The sequence below is a fragment of the Fundulus heteroclitus genome, chromosome 4 (assembly GCF_011125445.2).
Source record: "Fundulus heteroclitus isolate FHET01 chromosome 4, MU-UCD_Fhet_4.1, whole genome shotgun sequence".
NCBI classification, from domain to species: domain Eukaryota; kingdom Metazoa; phylum Chordata; class Actinopteri; order Cyprinodontiformes; family Fundulidae; genus Fundulus; species Fundulus heteroclitus.
This window is the reverse complement of record NC_046364.1, coordinates 19,073,111-19,093,447: the sequence shown is the minus strand read 5'-3', so window position 1 is coordinate 19,093,447 and position 20,337 is coordinate 19,073,111. Positions and strand designations below refer to the sequence as shown.

The 20,337-nt window shown below is 41.7% G+C and overlaps 2 protein-coding genes across 3 annotated transcripts in view; one reads left to right on the top strand and one right to left on the bottom strand.

The window, feature by feature from the left end:
- Window positions 1-1,231: 1,231 nt before the first annotated feature.
- dut (deoxyuridine triphosphatase) lies at window positions 1,232-7,842 on the top strand. Of its 2 annotated transcripts, XM_021323874.2 has the most exons (7): window positions 1,232-1,426; window positions 2,101-2,239; window positions 2,409-2,500; window positions 2,589-2,633; window positions 4,565-4,639; window positions 6,119-6,189; window positions 7,696-7,842. In XM_021323874.2, exons 1-7 carry the CDS (start codon window positions 1,312-1,314, stop codon window positions 7,750-7,752), a joined length of 594 nt encoding a protein of 197 aa, XP_021179549.2. In that variant the 5' UTR covers window positions 1,232-1,311; the 3' UTR covers window positions 7,753-7,842. The 2 variants fall into 2 exon arrangements, with proteins under 2 accessions (XP_021179549.2, XP_012732567.2); XM_012877113.3 differs by lacking the exon at window positions 1,232-1,426 and having other exon boundaries at window positions 1,494-2,239.
- A 602-nt stretch (window positions 7,843-8,444) lies between these two features.
- Window positions 8,445-20,337, bottom strand: part of fbn1 (fibrillin 1) — a gene marked incomplete in the record, with an annotated part of 102,322 nt that continues 90,429 nt past the window's right edge. Inside the window, 10 exon segments of the mRNA XM_036136220.1 lie at window positions 8,445-9,967; window positions 11,846-12,029; window positions 12,116-12,347; window positions 12,781-12,900; window positions 12,991-13,119; window positions 16,622-16,738; window positions 17,202-17,324; window positions 17,533-17,658; window positions 19,223-19,429; window positions 19,901-20,026. Coding sequence (XP_035992113.1) covers window positions 9,584-9,967; window positions 11,846-12,029; window positions 12,116-12,347; window positions 12,781-12,900; window positions 12,991-13,119; window positions 16,622-16,738; window positions 17,202-17,324; window positions 17,533-17,658; window positions 19,223-19,429; window positions 19,901-20,026 — 1,748 coding nt within the window.

Sequence of the window (20,337 nt, the reverse complement as noted above, 5' to 3'; positions counted from 1 at the left end):
TTACTGCAACGATGTTTTCACAGGTCTGCCTAAAACGTGGATCAGACAGCTGCAGCTGATCCAGAACGCTGCTGCCCGCGTCCTCACTAAGACTAAGAAAGTAGAGCACATAACCCCAGTTCTAAAGTCCTTACACTGGCTCCCTGTATCTCAGAGAATAGACTTTAAAATACTTCTATTAGTCTATAAATCCCTGAATGGCTTAGCACCTAAATACATCACAGACTTGTTATCAGTGTATCAACCCTCCAGACCACTCAGGTCTTCTGACTCCAGTCTACTCTGCAGAACCAGAACCAGAACTAAACACGGAGAAGCAGCATTTAGTTCCTATGCTCCACTTATCTGGGATAAACTCCCAGAGGACTGTAAAATATTGAAAGCCTGAGTTCCTTTAAATCAAGATTAAAAATACATTTGATTAGTATTGCCTTTGACTGTTATTGTTAAACTGTTTTTACTGATGCATCATTAGTTTCAGTTTGTAGTACAACTGTTCATTAATATTTGCTTTCAGTTTCCATTTTCCTATGTTTTATTTTATTTTTTCAATTTTCCTACATTTTATTCCAACTGTTTTTATTAAATTCCTTTTATTCTGTCTTTATTTTCCTATGTTATAATCACATAAAGCACTTTGTCCTTGTACTGAAAATGTGCTATACAAATAAAATTGCCTTGCCTGAAGCACACTTTTCAGATTAGTTAAAACGTTGAAAACCATCAGTGTTTTCCATGTCATAATAGTACATTACCTTGTGTGGATATATCACAGAAAAAAAATCCCAATTTTGATTTTTGTGGTTGTAACATGACGCAATTAGTACGACTTTACTACAGGCCTTGCAAAGAAGTTGTGGCACTACTTGTACACTTCTGGATATACATGGTTTTATTATGCCACAGACCAATATGGGGGTAACCGATGTGTCTCCATCACATCATGGAACTAGCCTGGATGATGTGAGTAAAGCACAGAGCCACGGAAAATGTGGCATAAATATTCAAGCAAGAAGACTTTGTTTTGTAGGAAGCTGTAACAATTTGCGAATGAAAACAATTTTTTTTTCCAAAACAGGGGGTAGCATAAGATAAAACTGGTGGAGAAATTTTACGGTCATCTGACTGGGGATTGTTTTTTGTTTTTTTGGGGGGGTTTTTACGAATATTTAGCGCATCTTTCTTAGCGCTTTCAAATGAGTGTTCTGGGAGGGGTTGCTTGCGTGATTCAAGAGGGTAGGAGGAGTGATGCGCACGCAGGATGGTAGCTGATAGAAGCCATAGACGGACATTATCACCACTAAGCCAATAATGAAATTAATACAAGTCAGACTGAAGGACCTTCAGCGATGCTTGTCGGCGCTCGAAGCTTCTCCGCGTTGTTTGGAAAGACTGTTTCACACGCAGATGCTCTCTAAAAATAAAGGCAAGCAAGCTAAAAAAAAATAGCAGCGTTAGCTTTGCTAGCCCACTTAGCGTTTTGCTAACCGATCGCTTTGGTTTTTAGTGTTATGTTGCATCACATATTGTGTTCAGACAGAGTTAATGAACCCACTCCCACGTCTCCCGTTTCATCCCGGCATGACAACCGCGTAAAGAGGAGATAGAAGCCTTAAAAGGACTTCGCATTACATCACAAGCTAATGCGGCTCCATGGATTAGCTTGTTTACATCCGCAACTGAGTCTTCCGAGCGTCACGGAAACTGCGGTTCACGTTATAATGTTTAATTCTGGTTTGGTCACGAAATCGTTTTGCCCGATTCGTAACCATATGCAGTTTTGTGGGTGTCTATTGCAGGTAATGCAGTGAAATAGTTTGCATTTTGAGTTGCACACTTTTATTTCCGGGGGTGGAAATGACGTATGGAGGCGTATCTACCACGTGGGTTCTACGCTTCGCCTCTGAGCGGGAACGTCAATTCATTCCCGCCCAGAATTTGAGAAGCAGGTCAAAAGAGATAAGAGTAGCGTTTAATTTCACTTAGATATATTTGTCTAAGCAAAACGCGTAGTTTGCTTTAGTCGGAATAATTTAGTTGGCTTGTTGTCAGGTTTGTAGCGTGAACGCGTTGCCATCATGCCCGCCCTGGATGTTACAGATGTGTCTCCATCCAAGAAAGCCAGGACAGAGACAAAGCCTGAGGAGGAAAAACACGTGCTTCGGTTCTCTAAACTTTCGGAGCATGCCACGACACCTACGCGAGGTTCTGCAAAAGCAGCGGGATATGACCTCTACAGGTTGGTTGTCTTTCTTTTCCTGGGGACTGGCCGGCTGTCGTCTATGCGAGCCTAGATTATAGCTACACGGTTTATGTCAGCGGAACGTGTGGGTGATCGTGATTATTTGTTCTATAGTGTTCTGCATTGTCCCATGTGTGTAAATGGTCTCTTCATTTTGACACAACAGTGCCTATGACTACTCCATCATGCCCATGGATAAGGCGATTGTAAAGACAGACATCCAGATTGCTGTTCCCCACGGCTGTTACGGCAGAGTTGGTGAGCTTCAAACCTGCTCGGCCTGCTCCTCAGCTACACTTCCCGGTTAACAGACGTGAATTCAAGCATGCATGTTTCTTCCTTTCAGCACCAAGATCGGGTCTGGCAGCTAAACACTTTATTGATGTTGGCGGTAAGTCTGAGCAAAACATATCTGCGTCTAATTCGGTGTTTGTTTGTTTTTTTTTTTTCAATCCCGAGGGCTGTTTCACAAAACCCAGAATTTAGAAATCCAGGATGAGACATATAAAGGCCAGGCTTGATGTGATCAGTGCATCCAGGCTTGATCTGTTTCATGAAGGCCAAAACAGGCCCCGGAGGCGCGACGTTAAGGAGGCGCGCCTCCAGCTTTCCTCGAAAAGTCACGTAGTCGATCACAGAGTCATTGATGCTGAAATGGACAAGTTACGTGCAACCAACTTCAATCCAAACGAGCAACATTTTATTTATTTATTTATTTTTTGGTGGAGCCTCATGAGGAACTGAAGCGTCACACCCAAGAAAGGAAACACTGCCGCTATTATAAAGGAAAACACGTGTTGGCTATTTATAGAGGAAACAGGTGTTACAAGATTTTCTGCGACCTTTGAGAGTTTGCGACTCTAGGGTGCGCTGTTTCAATGGTCCCCATCAAACGCCTGCAGGAAAAGCAGTAGAGGGATGACATTTTTCAGCAGACAGCCTTCCAAAACCATGTTCACCTCATATCAGATTTAGTAGTGGAAGTAATGATTGAAGCAAACATTGTTTGCATTAAAAATATCAGTAATAATAATAATAATAATAATAATAATAATAATAATAATAATAATCAAAACCTGGTATGAAAGAAAATTGCCTATTTATGATAAAGAGTAATCAAATACCATTACAAAATTCCCATAACAGTTGTTGTCATCGGGCCTTAAGTTTTTTATAGTTTTCCTTTTGCTGTGAGATTGCTTATGGAGTCTGCACTTGAGGAGCACTACCACTACCTCTGTCCTGGAGGAGTCAGGGAAACAGCGCCCTCTAGAGTCCCAGAATCTGATAGGTAGAAAAATGGTGTAACTCTGGACTTTATTGACAATACCTTTGTTTCTCTAATTCCCTCAATGCATGCAATAGTTTATTAAAGGCCTTTCTGTCAAACTAAGAGCAGCAGCAGTCTTCAAAAACCATAATCTGTCGGTGACAATGCCCACATGGATGATTCTAAAGTTAATAGACTACTAGCATAATGTTAAACAATAATTGTACTTGACTGTTTTGTCAAGTATCAGTGATAGTGATGTATCAGTGATATTTTAATGCCAGCAGATTTAAAAAAAAATATCAAAACACAGAGATAAAACTGAAAAAGCTCATTGGTTTCTGATCAGTGTGACCACTAGCTGAACAGACAAAGCACCAGGATTAACTAAGCCTGGCGTTTAGCATAGTGTGGAGCAGGTTAGCCACAAAGAATAAATCGCCATGGTAACTTATGTGCTACTGCATTTGTGAAACCGAGTCGAGGCTTAATTCAGACAGAATATCTGAAAAATCCCTGGTTTCTAATCTGGTTTCTTGGTTTTGTGAAACAGCTCTCTGTTCCTCATGGCACACCGCACAAAACGTAATATTGAAATGGTTATTTCCTGCTTTCTATTCTGTCCAGTTTTCCTCATTATGCCACATTTCTTTAAATATTATAAAGCCACAAATCAGCTCTTTTTTTTTTCTTCCCACTGTGTCTGCCATCTTCCCATTACCTTTTAATAACAAATTTAATTTGTCCTTTACTGAGTAGTACAACAATATCCCTCTGACTGCTTTCTGTAGCATGTTTTGCATATTTGTCTGCCAGCTCTTTTATTTTTATGTGCAAAAAATGCATATAAAGTAACAATTGGGTCGGAGCAATGAACAAAACGGCATTTCTTTTTTGAATCTCTTAATGCAGCCGTATAAACTTGAACCATAGTTGGTATTTATTATCTAAATATACTTGTACACAGATCTGGTGACCAGAGTTAAAAAAAAACAACAACAACATAAATTCATATCAGATGAGCCATTTCACCTGCCTCTGTGTGTTTACAGCTGGTGTTGTTGATGAAGACTACCGGGGTAATGTTGGTGTTGTGCTCTTCAACTTTGGCAAGGAAACATTTGAAGGTGAGTTCCGTCTTTGGCTTTTAGGTATATGAAGTTTTCTCCCAAGGCGGCGGAAATACATGACGAGATTTGATTTTTATTATGATCCTTAGGGCCTGATTTTCAATAATTCCAAATAACGGCGGCTGAATTGTGTTAAACTGTGAGAGCAACACGCGCGTTGCACCTGATCCTCAGAGGTTGCGTCCCTAGTGGACAAGAAGTGCAACACCAATTGGGTCCGTCCCATTTAAATTAGTAAACTGCGTCTACTGCGGGCAGTTTGGGAGCCGCTGTCAAAGAAAGAGGAAGATCAAAACCTTCACATAATCACGGCAGACACCCAGAACACCCAAAACGTATTTAATGAATGGAGAGTTTCTGCTCTTATATCTTAGAGACAATAATAACTATTCTTTAAAATAAAGACAAAAGCTTGTTTTGTCAGCAGACGTTCTGTAAAACAGAAGAAAATGTTTTTTTTTATTTTATGTCTCACTATAATAAGGAAATACAAAAGCTGACAAATCTGATTTATCCCTGTCTATCATTATTCTACCGCTTCGTGTATCTGACGGTGGTCATGTCAAAAGCGACAGCTGAGCAGAACTTCTCCAGCCTTTTGACTGAAACCTTCCTCCAGTCATTGGAGTCAATAATGATAATGACTATTTGAAAGAAAATAACATAAATAGGTCTGTCCAAGGTTTACCCCGCCTCTATCCCACTGTACACTGGAGATTGCAGATGAAGATTAATACCCCGCAGACGCAGCATCCAGCAGACGTCCTTTTCCCCACTAAAATTATTCTACTGTTGTTATTCTGACAGCTAAATAATGTTCACTTGCAGAGAAACTCTCTGTCCTTCTTGTTATCATACCGATGTCTCCTTCCTGGCCACAAGGGCCGCAGGCAATCTGTGTGCGAGTTCGCCTCTGACTCTGAGGTGCCTAATATAAAGGCAAAAACTGCACCAACTCTGTTTCAGCTTTGCTGGCATTACGTATTTACCTTTGCATATCCCCTCCCATAAATTTGCGTGGTTTGGTCATTAGCATGGGATGTGCATATTCATGAAGGCATTTGCACAAAAGAGTTTGTTCTCACTGTTCTGCTCATTTTGAAGACGCAAATTGTTTTGCTCCTGGTTTGACGATCAGCAAACAAATCACTGTGTACCTGTTTTAATGCGTACAAACCTTTTGAAAATCAGTCCCTTAATGTTAAAGCTCATTTTATGCGCCCTTTTCCAAATCCTAAACATTTTGCCCATATTGCTAAATAAAATTTTTGTATCTCTGTTAAGTGTTGTACATCTATACAAAAGGTTTCTATCCTTACAGGTATGCTATTTTAAAAAGGAACTGCAAAAATGTCTGAATTCTAATGATATTTTTGAACCTCCAAAGCGCGCAGACTTTACTGTGCAGAGCGATTATAAAATGAGCCGTTTTGTCTTTCATTCAAGTTCATAATTGTCTCATGTTGCTCCTTGCAGTGAAAAAGGGAGACCGGGTTGCTCAGCTGGTGTGTGAGAAGATCTGCTACCCAGATCTGGTGGAGGAAGAGGTAAACTTTAACCTTACTAGTTTAATTTACACACCTGCATTTCAGGTGTTTTCCAGTTTCCAACTTGATTTAGTGCAAGGTATGAATAGAAAACACAAGTGCCCCTATTCACAAAGAGCCCGAACACTAAAAGCAGCTCTTAGTAACGTCATTTTGGGAAAAATCTTAGAAGTTCCTGAGTTTTAAGATTTTTCTAAGAATTTTACCTCTGTAAGATAAAAGTTACTCACAGAGCATCTTAGGGGAGCTTAAGAGAGCTCCTAAAGGGAAAGGTGTTAGTAGTGAGGAGGACTTTCAGCGATCCTAAGAGTTTCAAGAGAGCAGTGAAGATGGTGGAGACAGAGGGAGCTGATTGGCTGATCCACCGCCTGAACAGTGGAGGAAATGAGCGCATAAACTTTAATAACAATCATACAATTATTAATAAGTAGACAATATAAACATTATCTCCATAGAGGGAAAATTTGTTTCAGTGGCCCGATGGGTTAAAGGCACAGCGCTAGCAACGCAATGGTTTTGAGGATAAATAGGAAAAATATTGAATAATGAATAAAAAATGGAGTAAATTACAATGAATATAAATAAAATGGGTGAGAAAGTATTTTCTGTATTGCATTATGTCAGCAGCCTGAATCTTGAAATTCGCTTGCGTCTCTTCACTTTTTATTGCTCCATGAAGCGCTCATCACCAGGCTGCTGCTTAAAAAAGATGCGTTGATCTGCGGCAATATGCTTGAAAGTGCGTTTATTTCCACCGTTCCAAGGACCAATTTACTTTTCAACACTATTCTCATACCAGAGCTGTGCTGCTGTCCAGTTCGAGGTTTTCCACCTTTTTTTCCCTCTATTTTACGTCAGTCGTTTTTTTAATGTCAATCGCTTTATACAAGCAGGCAATCCTAGTAAAATGCTGACAGGTGAGTGCGCATTAATATGAAATAGATATGGCAGTAAAATGATTAACGAGTAAAAATAAATATGCAAATCAAAATGGTGTGTTCAGACATTTTGATGCTATGTGATGATTAATTTAGATAAGTTTCATCATCATGACACATTTCTGAATTTAGTCTCATCAGTTAATTTCTGTCCTTTGATCACTTGGAGCAAATTTATTTTATTTTTTCTTCTTTTGTACCATCAACCAATGACAGCTGTTGAAAGAAAGCGTCACACCTTGCAAAAGGGTCAACCACACCTGCTCACTAAGAAAAAAATGTTGCTCTCAGCAGCGTCGGAATCACTCTTAAGCTAAGACTCCTGGGTGTGAATTTTTAGGCTGGAGCTCTCTGTGAATACGGGCAAAGAAGACTTCTCTATTTGGTTGGTTTTACTATTTTTGCTCCTTGATGGTGCCTCCACAGGAAAAAGTTAACAGATAAACTCCCTAGTCTTTAAAAGTATTTGCATGTGCATTTTCAAATTATTTATAAATAGCTTACACATCAGTAAGCTATAATTACGGTTGTGTTTGGCTGCTTTCACCTTTTTTCTTTTTACCCGTAGACACTTGATGAGACTGACCGCGGTGCTGGAGGCTTTGGATCTACTGGGCGCAACTGAAAGCGGCAAATGTTACGTTATTAGCAATACGTTGTTCATATTTGGGTTGTAAAAATAAGGTTCTGATAAAGCTGTTTTTTTTTTCATACTCGGAAGTCTGGTGTTTCTTCTTCTTTCTAATCACACTTGATTGCAGTAGTTTTGTCTCAAAATAACCCCAACAGGAAGTCTTCCAAACCTCCACAAGGGGGCAGTAGAGGGCAAGATATTGAACTGACGCTTCCAACCCACTGAGCTATATAATCACTGAGCTATATAATACACTGGAGTGCTGATTTTGCCGAAAAACTGAAGTCACTGGCCGCCATCTTGCTACTCCCTACTCTCACAGAACGATTTGGTTGCAACAATAAGCAGTTTTCTGGCTGTGTATAGTTACTGGGGGGAAATGGGGAGTACCAATATGGCGGCTGGTGGCGGGCTATTAGCAGTCCAGTGTATAATATAGCTCAGTGTTCCAACCACATTCCTCTGCAAGTGCAGTAACTCCCAACATAGGTGTGTTATGTCTCAGCCTACTATATCTGGCTATTTGGCCTAATCTGACTTTCACCAGCCAAAACCATCAGCGATGGTGCAGTACTCCACTTTGATCAGACAACTGCAGGGGAGGAGCTGCGCAGCCTGCTGTAACTTCGTGTTATTTCGACTGGGATGAAAACGGGATGGGGAGGGGAATAAAACCACAGGCATACATAAAAGTATGTTTTTATTGTCTGGATTTACAGCTAAACCCTCGCTGATGTGAACAGAGAACAGGCTGGTCTGTAAAAAAAAAATGCAGCACTGATACTGATTTTACATGTGAGACTTGTGGCCACAGAGACCTCAGTGCATAATCATGAAGGCCCAGGTTTGGCATCATCAAATGTGTGTGTGTGTGTGTGTACACTGCTTGTCTGTATACACCGTTTACAAAGGAAGTAGTTGGTCATTATAAGCACCATTATGACCCCCTCTATTCCAGGGGCTTCCTCTAGTTTACAAATGCTTCATAGATTAAAAGTGGCACTGATTATTACAGTATAAACACAATTTACATACACAGAAGAGAGCGGACAGGCTTTGATGCTAGCTGTTGCGGCGCCGAGGACAGGAAATCTTCAGAATGACCGACGGGGTGGTATGTGGCTACTAAAAAGGTTTGTGTTGTGCAGTGCATTCAGAAGTCTATGTGGACGTGTTAGCACCAGTAGATACGGTTAATGGATCAGTAGGAAAGATGGGGGAAAGCAGAGTTTAAATAGGCAGTAGGATTCAAGCTCAGATGTGGTTACATCTCAAATAGTCCACAGTGGGTTCCTTCCCTCCTAAACATTTTTCAACTCGTTTTTCACTATGCGGGGAAGAAGAGATGACCTACGGTAACGTCACCTGGGGAAGAAATGAATTGATAAGACTATTGTGACTCAACCCATTCTCTTCCGACAAAATGGGAGTTTATAAAATAGCTTTCTGCCGCCCACGTGCCCCTCCAAGTGGCATCTGATTCCACATTTAACAATAATTCAAAAAAACCTATTCACACAGTCGATAGTGCTTTAAACAGCTGGAGTCGTTTCATCAGACTTTAATTGAACATGACCTCACTCAGCTGCTATTCTTTTCATAGAATCTGTATCTATGATATGTAGAATCATCTTTGGTGATCGAATGGTGCTGTAAACCCCCCCCCCCCCCCCCCTCCCCTCTTTGTCTCTTTGGTGGCGAGCCCCTAGTTGCCTCTAACTACTGATCCAGAGTCTGGATTGTTTGACTTTTAAAGGCAGCGTGAGGCTGACGCTGGATCAGCAGCTGCCAGCAACATCTGCCCCTCTCAGTCTGGTGATGGTTAATGGAGGATGAGCCGCACCCTCATCTTCAGTACATCTCCGAGCTGTCCCGTGAGGTAGTCTTTATCGTGCTCGTCTTCCAGCTCGGCCAGCTCCTTCTTCCTGTAGAGAGGGACGCTGTTGATCTGAAGGTCGTACGCCCCCGGCGGGAGGAGCTTTTTCTTGCTCAAGTGCAGGTAGCTGACACCGTCCCTCTGGTTGATCTTGAAGAAGCCGTCCTCGTTGCCGCTGTCGATGCTGTAGCGCACGTGGTCGCTGAGCGCGGACAAGGCCGGGGTAAACTCCAGGATGTGGTCGCGGTTGCTGAGGTCGCTGACGTTCAGGTGCAGCTGCAGCGTGTTTTCAGTGTCCATGCTGGCCAGGCTGACTGTGTTATCTGTGAGCTGAAGAGGCGAGCGGGGAAAACAAAACGAAATTAAGTCGGCAAATCTAAGTCTAAGGTCACGTCACCCATGCACCAAAATGAATCAGTTCATGCTAATTTATATTAAAAAAATGTTTTTAATGAATTTAAGTTAAATGCTGATAGATTGCATTACTCATCACTCAGCAAGTTATTAAATCAATTACTAAAGTTATTAAATCAATTACTGATTGGAGTCTGATCCCAGAAACTCATCCACAGTGGTTTACAATGTATTGATACCCATTCAATCTGATGTTTTTTTTTCTCACATTACAACCACAAACTTCCACTTATTTTTAATTGTATTTTATGTGATACACCAACACAAAATAGGGGATATTTGTGAAAATGTTTTACAGTTAAAGTTCTGAAAAAGAGTTGGATGCATATAGGTTTACTCCGTTAATCTGATACCCTTAAATAAAACCCACCGCAACCGATTACCGTCAGAAGTAACCTAATGAGTAAACTGAGCCCACTTGAGTGTAACCTGATCTCAGTGTAAATACAGGTGTTCTCTGAAGGAATTGGAAATTTGACAGAGACCATTGGTGAACAAACAGCCAGAGTAAAGCAGTCCCGTCAGGGATAGAGTTGTTGAGAAGTTTGAAGCCCACAACAACCATTAATCACGCGCATCACATAAAAGCCAAAAGAAGTCTCACTTTCACTGTTTCACAGCCCAAAAAGGGGATAAAGTAAACACTTTGGAGAAGCTGCTGTGGTCAGATGAGTAAAAGGAAAACCCATTTTGGCCTAAATGTAGAACACTATGAGCCTATCGCCATGAATGCATCGTTTCCCAAGGTGACACATGGTGTTGGCAGCATCATGCTGATGGTTTCACTTTTTTTTACAGCAGGGGCAGGAAAGCTGGTTAGATCTCATGGAAAGGTGGATGGAGCAAACACGGGGCAAACCGGGCAGAGAAGTCGTAAGAGCGGCAGAACTGGGAAGGGGGTTGAGCTTCCTGCTCCAGCAGTAAAACAACTCTTGAAAAATACAGCTGGGGCTATCTTAAATCTACAAGTAGTTGGTTGTAATGTGACAAAATCCCTCAAGAGGTGTGAATACTTTTACAATGTGCTTAAGATTTTCTTGATTCTTGTTTGCTCAGGTCATGCTAAAAGTAATGTATGTGAATTTACCAGAAAACGTCTCCTGCGTGTATATATGCTTGATAATTCATTTTTAAAATGTGTGTATTTAAAGAGTTGCTCATTTATGTGGCCAATTTAAAAGCAGTTAAATTTGGATTCTCAGCTTTGTCAAAAATCTTATCAAAACAAAGGGTTAACTAACAAACCACACTGCAAAAACGGATCTAAAAATAAGTAAAATGTTCTTAAAGTTAGTGTATTTGTCCTTGATTTGAGCAGGTAAATAAGATTATTTGCCAATGGAATGAGTATTTTGACCCCTAAAATAAGATAATTAGACATCCTGCACTTGAAATAAGATGATGGAGATGAGTTATTCCTATTTTAAGTGCAGAAGTCTTATTCCATTGGCCAATCATATTATTTACCTGCTCAAATCAAGGACAAATACACTCATTTTAAGAACATTTTACTTATTTTAAGTTCCGTTTTTGCAGTGCAATTGCATTCCTGACACAGTGTGGTAATCATTGCAGTAAGAAGTTGAGCCCCTACATCTTTTTTAAAGAGGCTTTTTTTCCACACTTGTAGAAACAAAACTGAGGCAAATGGCAAAAACTACGAACATTAGATTATGAAACTCCCCCTCCAGTCAAAGTTTTCGAGTCGACATCTAAATGCTCAAGTTATCCATAGAACAACAACACAAAAACTGACCCGGTCCCGCTGTGTCCCCGGCCCTGAACACAGATTACCTGCATGTCTTCCAGAGAACTGTCATGTGTGGAGTTGGGACTGCGACGTTGGCGTCCTTTCTTCGGGTACCCGTTTATCTTACACTCATAGCAGGCTTCGGGTGAGAGCGAGTTGTCGTCCTCCTCACCTCCCTGTGCACCGCTCGCGCTGCCACTGGTAAAGCCAAGGCCTGTGACGCAGTGCCTGAAAGGCAGAAACACGGCAATCAGCCGGACAGAAAAGGCGCATGTACAGGTTGCTGCTTTTTTTGCGGCGCGTCTCAACTGTACCCCTGTCCGGCGCGGTAGTATCCAGGCGGGCATCCACAGAGGTAGCCCCCGTCCGTGTTGGAGCAGCCAAACTTGCAGGGGTTGTGGCTGGTGGAGCACTCGTTGACGTCCGCGCAGCCTCCGCTGGTCTGCTCGTAGTTGAAGCCGGTGGGACAGAGGCAGCGGAAGCTCCCCAGAGTGTTGTGGCACGACGCTCCCCCGCAGATCTGGCTGTTCAGACACTCGTTCTCATCTGGGTCACAGGAAGTTGGTGGGAAGCAAACAAACAAGGGAGGTGGGGGGGGGGGGGATGGGGTCATTCCAGTGAAAGGACACAAACAATACTGGGAAAGTCTGTTCTTAATCTTATTGATATGGGGAGAGATTTAAACTAGAAAGAGTGGCCTGACCTTGAAGTGGCGCAACATCTTCTGATTCATTTTAGTATTTATTAGCATTATTCAAGGCAAATATACCCATAATATTTTGTTTAAAAACATTATTTTGTAGATGTTTGAGGGATAAGAAAGTTTAGAGTAACAAGAAGGAGCAAAAAACAATTGAGAAACTGGAAACCTTTGGACAGCTCGGTATTAAAATGCTGTCTCTGATATTTTAGCAACTAGATCACTATGTCTCATTAAGGTTTTTTGCTTATATTTGCCAATAAAACAAACGGCGCTCACCGACACACTGGTTCCACTGGTAGTGCTGCAGGTAGCCCTGGGGACAGCTGCACCTGTATCCGCCCACTAGGTTCTGGCAGCCGTGCTGACACCTGTGGTTCCCGTCGCATTCGTCCATGTCTGCCGGGGACCAGCACACAACACGATGACTTGAAAGTGTTTTCGTTTCCATTACCACTCAGCTGATGATGACCTCTCTGGTTCTCAGACCTTCGCAGCTCTGTCCGCTGGGATCTAATGAGTATCCCCGCTGGCAGTCACAGTTGAAGCTGCCCGGAGTGTTCTGGCAGACTCCGTTGGAACCGCACAGATTTGGGTCCGATGAACATTCGTTGTTGTCTGCGGAGAGAGGAGAGGAGGGGAGGGGCGGGGGAGGTTCAGACAAGGCTGGAAACCGATGGATGACTGTGACCTGGGTTCACCGTTGGAACCATACTGATGAAAAGGACACCGAACTTTTGGTCCTCTCTGTCTGACATACATTCAGACTAAACCTTTAATGTTTTAGGTCAGTTAGGATTATCAAAAACTAATTTCTATTTGCTAAATACCTGAAACATAAAAAGATATTCATTTATTCTTTTTACTTTCCTCAAAGTCACAGGTTTGCATGCATTAAGATACTAAACTTTTAAACTTGGGGTATCCCAGATGATGCTAAGTGATTATGATTAATGTGACCATAATTGTGCATCTACTCAAATCTGCTTCATGCCTGGGTTCAATTGCCAGATGCCTGGAAAGGTGTGTATAAACCCTGAAACAAACGTCCTTGTGGAGATGCTGGCTAGTGAGAGAGTATCATTATCCGCAGTGAAAGTCCTGTATCAACATGAGCTAATGGGCCTCTCAGAGAGGAAGAGGCCATTACTCCAAAAGCAACATAAAAAGAGATTAAAGTTTGCAAATGCCCTCAGGGACAAAGACCGAACGTTTGGAGGCATGTCATGTGGTTTGATGAAGCTAAAGTTTAAGTGTTTTCGGCATAATGCTCACTGTTACATATAGAGGGGGGATAAAGCCTGAGAACACCATCTCCACTGTAAAGTACGGGGTTGGGAGCATTATGTTGTGGGGTTTTAAAGCAATAGGGGCTGGTGCACTTACCAAAATAGATAGCATCATGAGGAAGAACACCATGTGGAAACATTCAAGCAGCATCTCAAGGCATCAGACATTAAGTCAAAGCTCGGATGCAGATGGGTCTTCCAAATGGACAATGACTCCAAGCACACCTCCATGTTAGTCAATGTTTTGGAGCGGCCATCACAAACTTCTGATCTCAGTCCCGTGCTGTGGGGAATGGGCCAATATCTCAGCAAACTATGGTGAGACGCTTTAGGAAGAGCACCCAAAACGTCTGACCTAAGTAATGCAGTTTGAAAGGCATTTCAAGCAAATACTAAGGAAATGTATGCAAATTTCACGAGGATTTGAAGAAAAACAAATGACCTCATGTGTTATTTTGGCATGTAGCAAATAGAAAAACAAGAGGTAATTTCAAGTGGCCAAAGACAGGATAACATCAGTATGATTTCATACCAGGAACACAATAAAGAAAAGGTTGTGTTTCGAACACCATGTGTTAATATCTAGTTTTAACTTTAAGTGTGGGTGTACAAAATACAAAATTTTTCAAGTTTTTTCAGGAATTAGGTCCATATGAATATGAACTAACCTCCAAGCTAGCAGCATTTTAAGTTAAATACAGTCAGATTCAGACTTTTAGGTATCAGGGAAAGATAAAACTGAAGTTCTAACATCATTTTTTAAAGAGGGAAAAGTTTGTGAATATGTTTAGCATCTGGTAAAGGCCATATAATTTTAATATTATGTCCTTATAGTCAAAACACAAGAATTGAAAGACAGTGTACTTTCTCATTAACAGGACCGTATCGCACCAATGATCACTTATAAAGATACAAAAGTTCATCCATGGTAACATAAGCTTGCATAAAAAAGTATTTTTTTTTTTTGTGTTGGAAACAACTGTTCGAATTGAACCTGATTGATTTATTTTATTTAATGCATTTAACGATTTTGGTGAACAAAGATCTGAGCAAAATCTGACGTGTCAAAAGTGCAATCTCATATGTTTTAACAGCTGGTCGCGACATTTAAGGTGTCCATCAAAGAGCGTTCACTCCAAAGACCCTTTTAGTCCTCAAGTTTACACTTCTATCAAACCTAAAAAACTTCTTGTCGTTTTTATTATTCACGTCCACACCCATATTTTTCTAACCTCATTATTTGCACATTGCTCACACATCAACATGTCCCGTGAGTTATGGCCTGAGGTCATTCCTAATATCCCCACCGAGGGTTCCCTGTGCTCCATCTGATATGAGGCAATGGAAGCTGGTATATATTGAGGGGAAAAATGCTTGTAATAACCATGACAGCCTGCAACAACGTTCCGCACTCAACACCGCCAATCTCGTACGTGTCATTATAAATATGATCATTGTGATATCAGACAGGATCCATTAACGCCCTGATTGATTGCTTGGCTATTATGATCTGTTCTTGGATAAAATATAAGAACATTTCACAGCGATATATCACACTGCGTGTGCGATGTCTCAGCAGCGTACACTATCTGAACTTCGGTTTGTTAGGCCTAGGCCGCTTACGGGCAGCGATGTATACCTAGATTTTCAAAATGTTTTTAAAATTGCTAAACTCTCCCCATCATACTAATCCTATGGTCTTAAGTCCTTTTAATGAGATGCTAGTCGTTTGTTCTCTCTTCTACCTGTTATGGTACAGCTGGCTGAAAGTTGGCTGCTATATCTTTCCTTTTTATTTTTAATAGACTGGTACTCGTTAATAAATAAATAATACAGTCTGCAAGCTATAAGTGTGAAAATCCACTGACTGCAGGCTGGTTACCAGAGTGGACAACCTAGTTACTAAACAAGCTAATAGCACTGAAGCCTCCCAAAGTTACTCTATAAATAGCACAATGACAAAAAGGTATAATTCTAAATATATGATGAAGCTCTAAGTTATTTAAGTTTTCAGCCTTCGTGTGTCGCTTTCACACAATTTGAACAACCACTTAACAGGTTGGACACACCTTCCCATCCAATAGTCTGTCTTTTTGTTTTACTGCCTCCTTCAAGATTGTTGGAAAACCATTTCAGGTGACCATCTCATGAAGCTCATCGGGAGAATGCCAAGACTTCAAAGCAGTAATTACAACATAGGGGTGGCAGTTTTGAAGAAATGAAAATATCAAAGTTGTTTTAGCTATTTCATAGTTATTTTGCTTGTTATATAATTATGTCTAGTTTTAATTCATAGCTTTGATGTCTTCACTACGTGTCTACAATGTAGAAAGTAGTAAAAACCAAGGAACAGCCATTGAATGACATAGGCATGTCCAAACTGCAGCAATGATCTTAGAAATGGCCTCTCAATGGTTTGATGTTGGTATTAGTCTCCTTCCCCTTTGGTCTTGATCTCACCTCCTTCAAAGTCTTGGCCTTGTCTTGGTCACAGGTTAGCTGGTCTTGACTACAACACTAGTAAATATAACTACAAAATGCTTAAATCGAAGGCAACCAGACTTTGGCTCAGTTTTTGTGAATACATGTCGACACCTATCCAGGAGTCTTTGTCAATTCTGGAGGCTCGCAGCAGCGAAGGTCCGGTTGTCTTCAATTAAACCGCGTTATAGTCATGACTCGGTTGACTGAGAATCTGCACAGGCATTAGTAAATATAGTCACTGAGGTATTTTCACCCTTGTTATCATATCGTAAAAAGGTCAGACAAACTAAAGCTTGTTATTTTTCGAACGGAGGCATAAATGTGCTTTCTGCATATGTTGTATTTACCGATGCAGGCTGTCTGATGCTGGGTGAAGCCAGCGGGACACTTGCAATTGAAGCCACCGATGGTGTTAACACACAGGAACTGGCAATTGTGCTGTTTGGTTGAGCACTCGTCCAGATCTGAAAGGGAGAGGTTGTTCAGCACGAAGCATCTGTTTTTTTCAAGAAAATTCAAAACTTCTCAGACGTTGAACTAATGCGTTTTAAGATACTGCGATAAGATTGCACGCTCCTTTCTGGGCTAAATTCCTGTGCTTGTACAGCTTTTGGCCGACAGATGAACCACACAGACAGCAGATACCGGACACACGGAGGGGTACTGGGGGGGGAAGGGGGGGGGGGGTGGTTGGGGGGGGGGGGGACTGAAGCTACAGTAAATAAAGATGAAAGAGGCCCTCACACAAGGAACACCATGAATACACTTGTTTAGACTTGTGAAGAAGCTTGATAAACAGAGACACAGGCCCTGCACAGACACATACGCACTACAGCTGATCTAACATGGGAACTAAACCAAGGATGGCGTCCTTTGAATATTTAGAGGTTCTGTTTCACTGCTTGCGAAGCGTGTCTCGTGTATCACCTCTGCAGCTCTTTCCATCCTCCTGCAGGATGTATCCTCGGGGGCAGGAGCAGAGGTAGCCTCCCTCTGTGTTCTTGCAGATGAAGTTACAAGGCTTTGGTGCCTGTATGCACTCGTCCACATCTAGAGCGTGTGCATGAAAAACATAGAGACAGAAGAGTTCGGATGCCGCAGACAGCAACTCGGTAATGGGAGATGATGAGACGGACGGACCCGGGTTGTGAGAAGCTCACCCACAGAGTTTCATCTTTTTACTAGACAGCACAAAGAAGAATAGGAGGAAGGAAAGAGTCCGTGAGGACTCAACAATGGGAGGGAGGGCCAGGCTTACCCACGCACTGCGTGCCTCTGATGTCAGTGGTGTATCCAGGCTTGCAGGCGCAGCTGTAAGAGCCCAAAGTGTTGAGGCACCGGCCGTTCTTGCAAAGGTTTCCCATCACGCGACACTCGTCAATGTCTGGAAGGAAACAAGAAACGTGTGCCCCCCACAGACGTTTATCAAAGCTGGGACATGGGACTTATGTGCAAAACCATTTGAATCATTTCTCATCCTTTCTTTAGCTGCTGCTTCTAAGAGGCCCATTTTTTTCCCCTTTCTTGTAAAAACTGATTCTTCAATATTTTTCAGGCCTTCTCAAGGTCTTTTTCATTCATTTTTAACCTGATTGATAACAGGTGTGTTTTTTGTGATTACAGTTTCAAAGACAGACATTTCTTTATTTTAAGCTATTTAGGATCAACTGGAGGATAACACATCTCTCAGGGACTGTGTTAGGTTTATGATGGATTTCCTATCTTTATCTTTTTCTTATCCTTTATAATTGTATTAAAACCAGCCTGCTCAACGTAGATGATAAGGATGCTTGGGTTCATTTTCACTTGCCTCAACCAGCCCTGAATACTATCTGACCTGTACAATCAAGGAACTACTTAAATATAAGCTGTCAACGTGAAGTACGCTAAAAGATCTCAAAAATGAAAGGAGGAAAAGAAAGGAGGAAAGGAAGGAAATTCTGCAACAGCTGCAAAACAAAGTTACTGGAATCTATCATTGTGGAAAATGTTACACAGCCATTTCTAAGACTTTGTCTAGAGATCCACCGTGAGAGCCTTTATCTAAAAATGGAGAAGACACGCACCATTGCTGAACCTTCCCAGGTGTGACTGACCTACCAAAATTACTCCAAGCACTCATCAAGGATTCATCCAGAAAGTCACAAAAGAACCGGATCATTGGCAAAAAACTGATCCGATTAGAGAGGCTGAAGACCCAAAAAACCACAGCAGACCAAAAACAACTTGAAGGCCCGTTTCACATTTGCAAAAAAAAAAAGCATTTTGATCCCAATGGTTTTTGGAAAATATCTTGTTGACTGACAAAGCAAAAGAGGAACCTTCAGCAGGTCTGCATCCCATTATTTTCAGAAAACGATTTCCGCTCTATGCCAGCATATCCAAATGGTGGAGGAGAATTTTCAGCCAACTACCTATTTTTTTTTTTTTTAAAGGTATGCTTTCCTTGTCTTTCTGTCTACTTTCAAATCACTTTTAAAAACTTGGCTTTGGACCCTACATGAGATGATTGGATATCACTTTTTTTGTATTTATGCATTGTACTCATTTCACTTGTGTTCTATGTTTTGTGTGTAATTTGTCTTTATAATTTTAATGTATTTTATGTATTCTGTGCAGCACTTTGATCCCGTGTGGTAATTGACATTCCTTTGTAAATAAAGCTGGATCGGATGCTCTTAAGAAAAGAGAGACGATTAACATTATAGAATCCTGCTGGCATGATCTGATCTAAAGATTTTAATGCGAGAAACATTTCAATGGTCAATTTAGTTAATGGGAGCGTTAGTGTTTAAATAGCGTCTTTTGTCCTTTTTCAGCGACCAATAACCATAAAATCTTTTAAACCAGTTTGACATATGTGTTTGAAAATATACTTGTTTAGTAAATATGCAACGCAAGGTTTAGGTAGGTTTATTTTCAATTAGTTTTATGAGCAATGGAAATACCTCTCCCATCAGTGGTGTAGCCAGGTCCCAGCGGACACATCTTCTTGTACTGGGTGGTTCCCGGCAGGGGACAGAGCTCGCAGGTGGTTCCCCAGCCCCGGCCTCCATCGCAGCAGCACTCCGACTTGGTCACCAAGTTCCTGCTACTAGAGCTCATCTGACACAGCGTGGTCAGAACTTCGGTGAAACAGAAGCCCTCGCGGTTATCTGGAGAACGAGAGAGGAAAGGAGGACGGGAACATGAGGGGGAGACCATCAGAAAGCAGACGATACCACCCAGACAGGGTCTGACTTCACACGGCAGACACGGAGAGATAACCAACGCTGCTCTATCGCTGCTGTCTGTGAGGAGGAAGATAGCCACACAGACATGAGATTTAACGTGTCCCCCAGGAGCTTTTCTCACCGAGCTTAACACGCAGCAGCTGCCCAGACGTGGACATTTAGACAAGGTAGGAAAGCAATCCCTTGTCTTTGTCCTGATAGGAGCAGACGCTGGAAAAAAAAAGGTCCCCTTCCCACAAAGACAAAATACCCAGATGCATTTCAAGAAGACTCGATAATGTAGCAAGTAAATAAGCCACAAAAAACGCTGTGCCTGAGAAGTGAAACAACAGTGAGTGCGATGAAAGTCAAACAATGAGAGTGAACAAGGCATGCACATTAGAAACTACATACCGATACATTCTGTCTGTGTGGGGTTAGCGATGAATCCCTGGTCACACCGGCAGCGGTAGCTTCCGACCGTGTTCTCACAGCGGCCGTTCTTACAGATCCCTGGTTTGGCCGTGCACTCGTTGAGGTCTGACACAGACATACACACGGCGAAAGGCAGAAATTACACCGCAGTTCTTAGGTTATGAGCCATATTTAACTAATTTAGCATTTACAGATAAAATTATTAGAATTATTATTCCAGGTCACCATGGGCTTCAATCGACTAAGCAAGTCTTTAACTTGTTTGTAACACGCTTGAGATTAGATTAGACTTTTGACATAAAAGATACACCTGACCAACTGATCCCGTGTTTTGCTTTTTCTCTTTCCTGCATGGAGTCATCGACAAAGCCATCACTGCATTTACCTTTTGGTGCCTCCTTTGCTTTCCTTTCCCA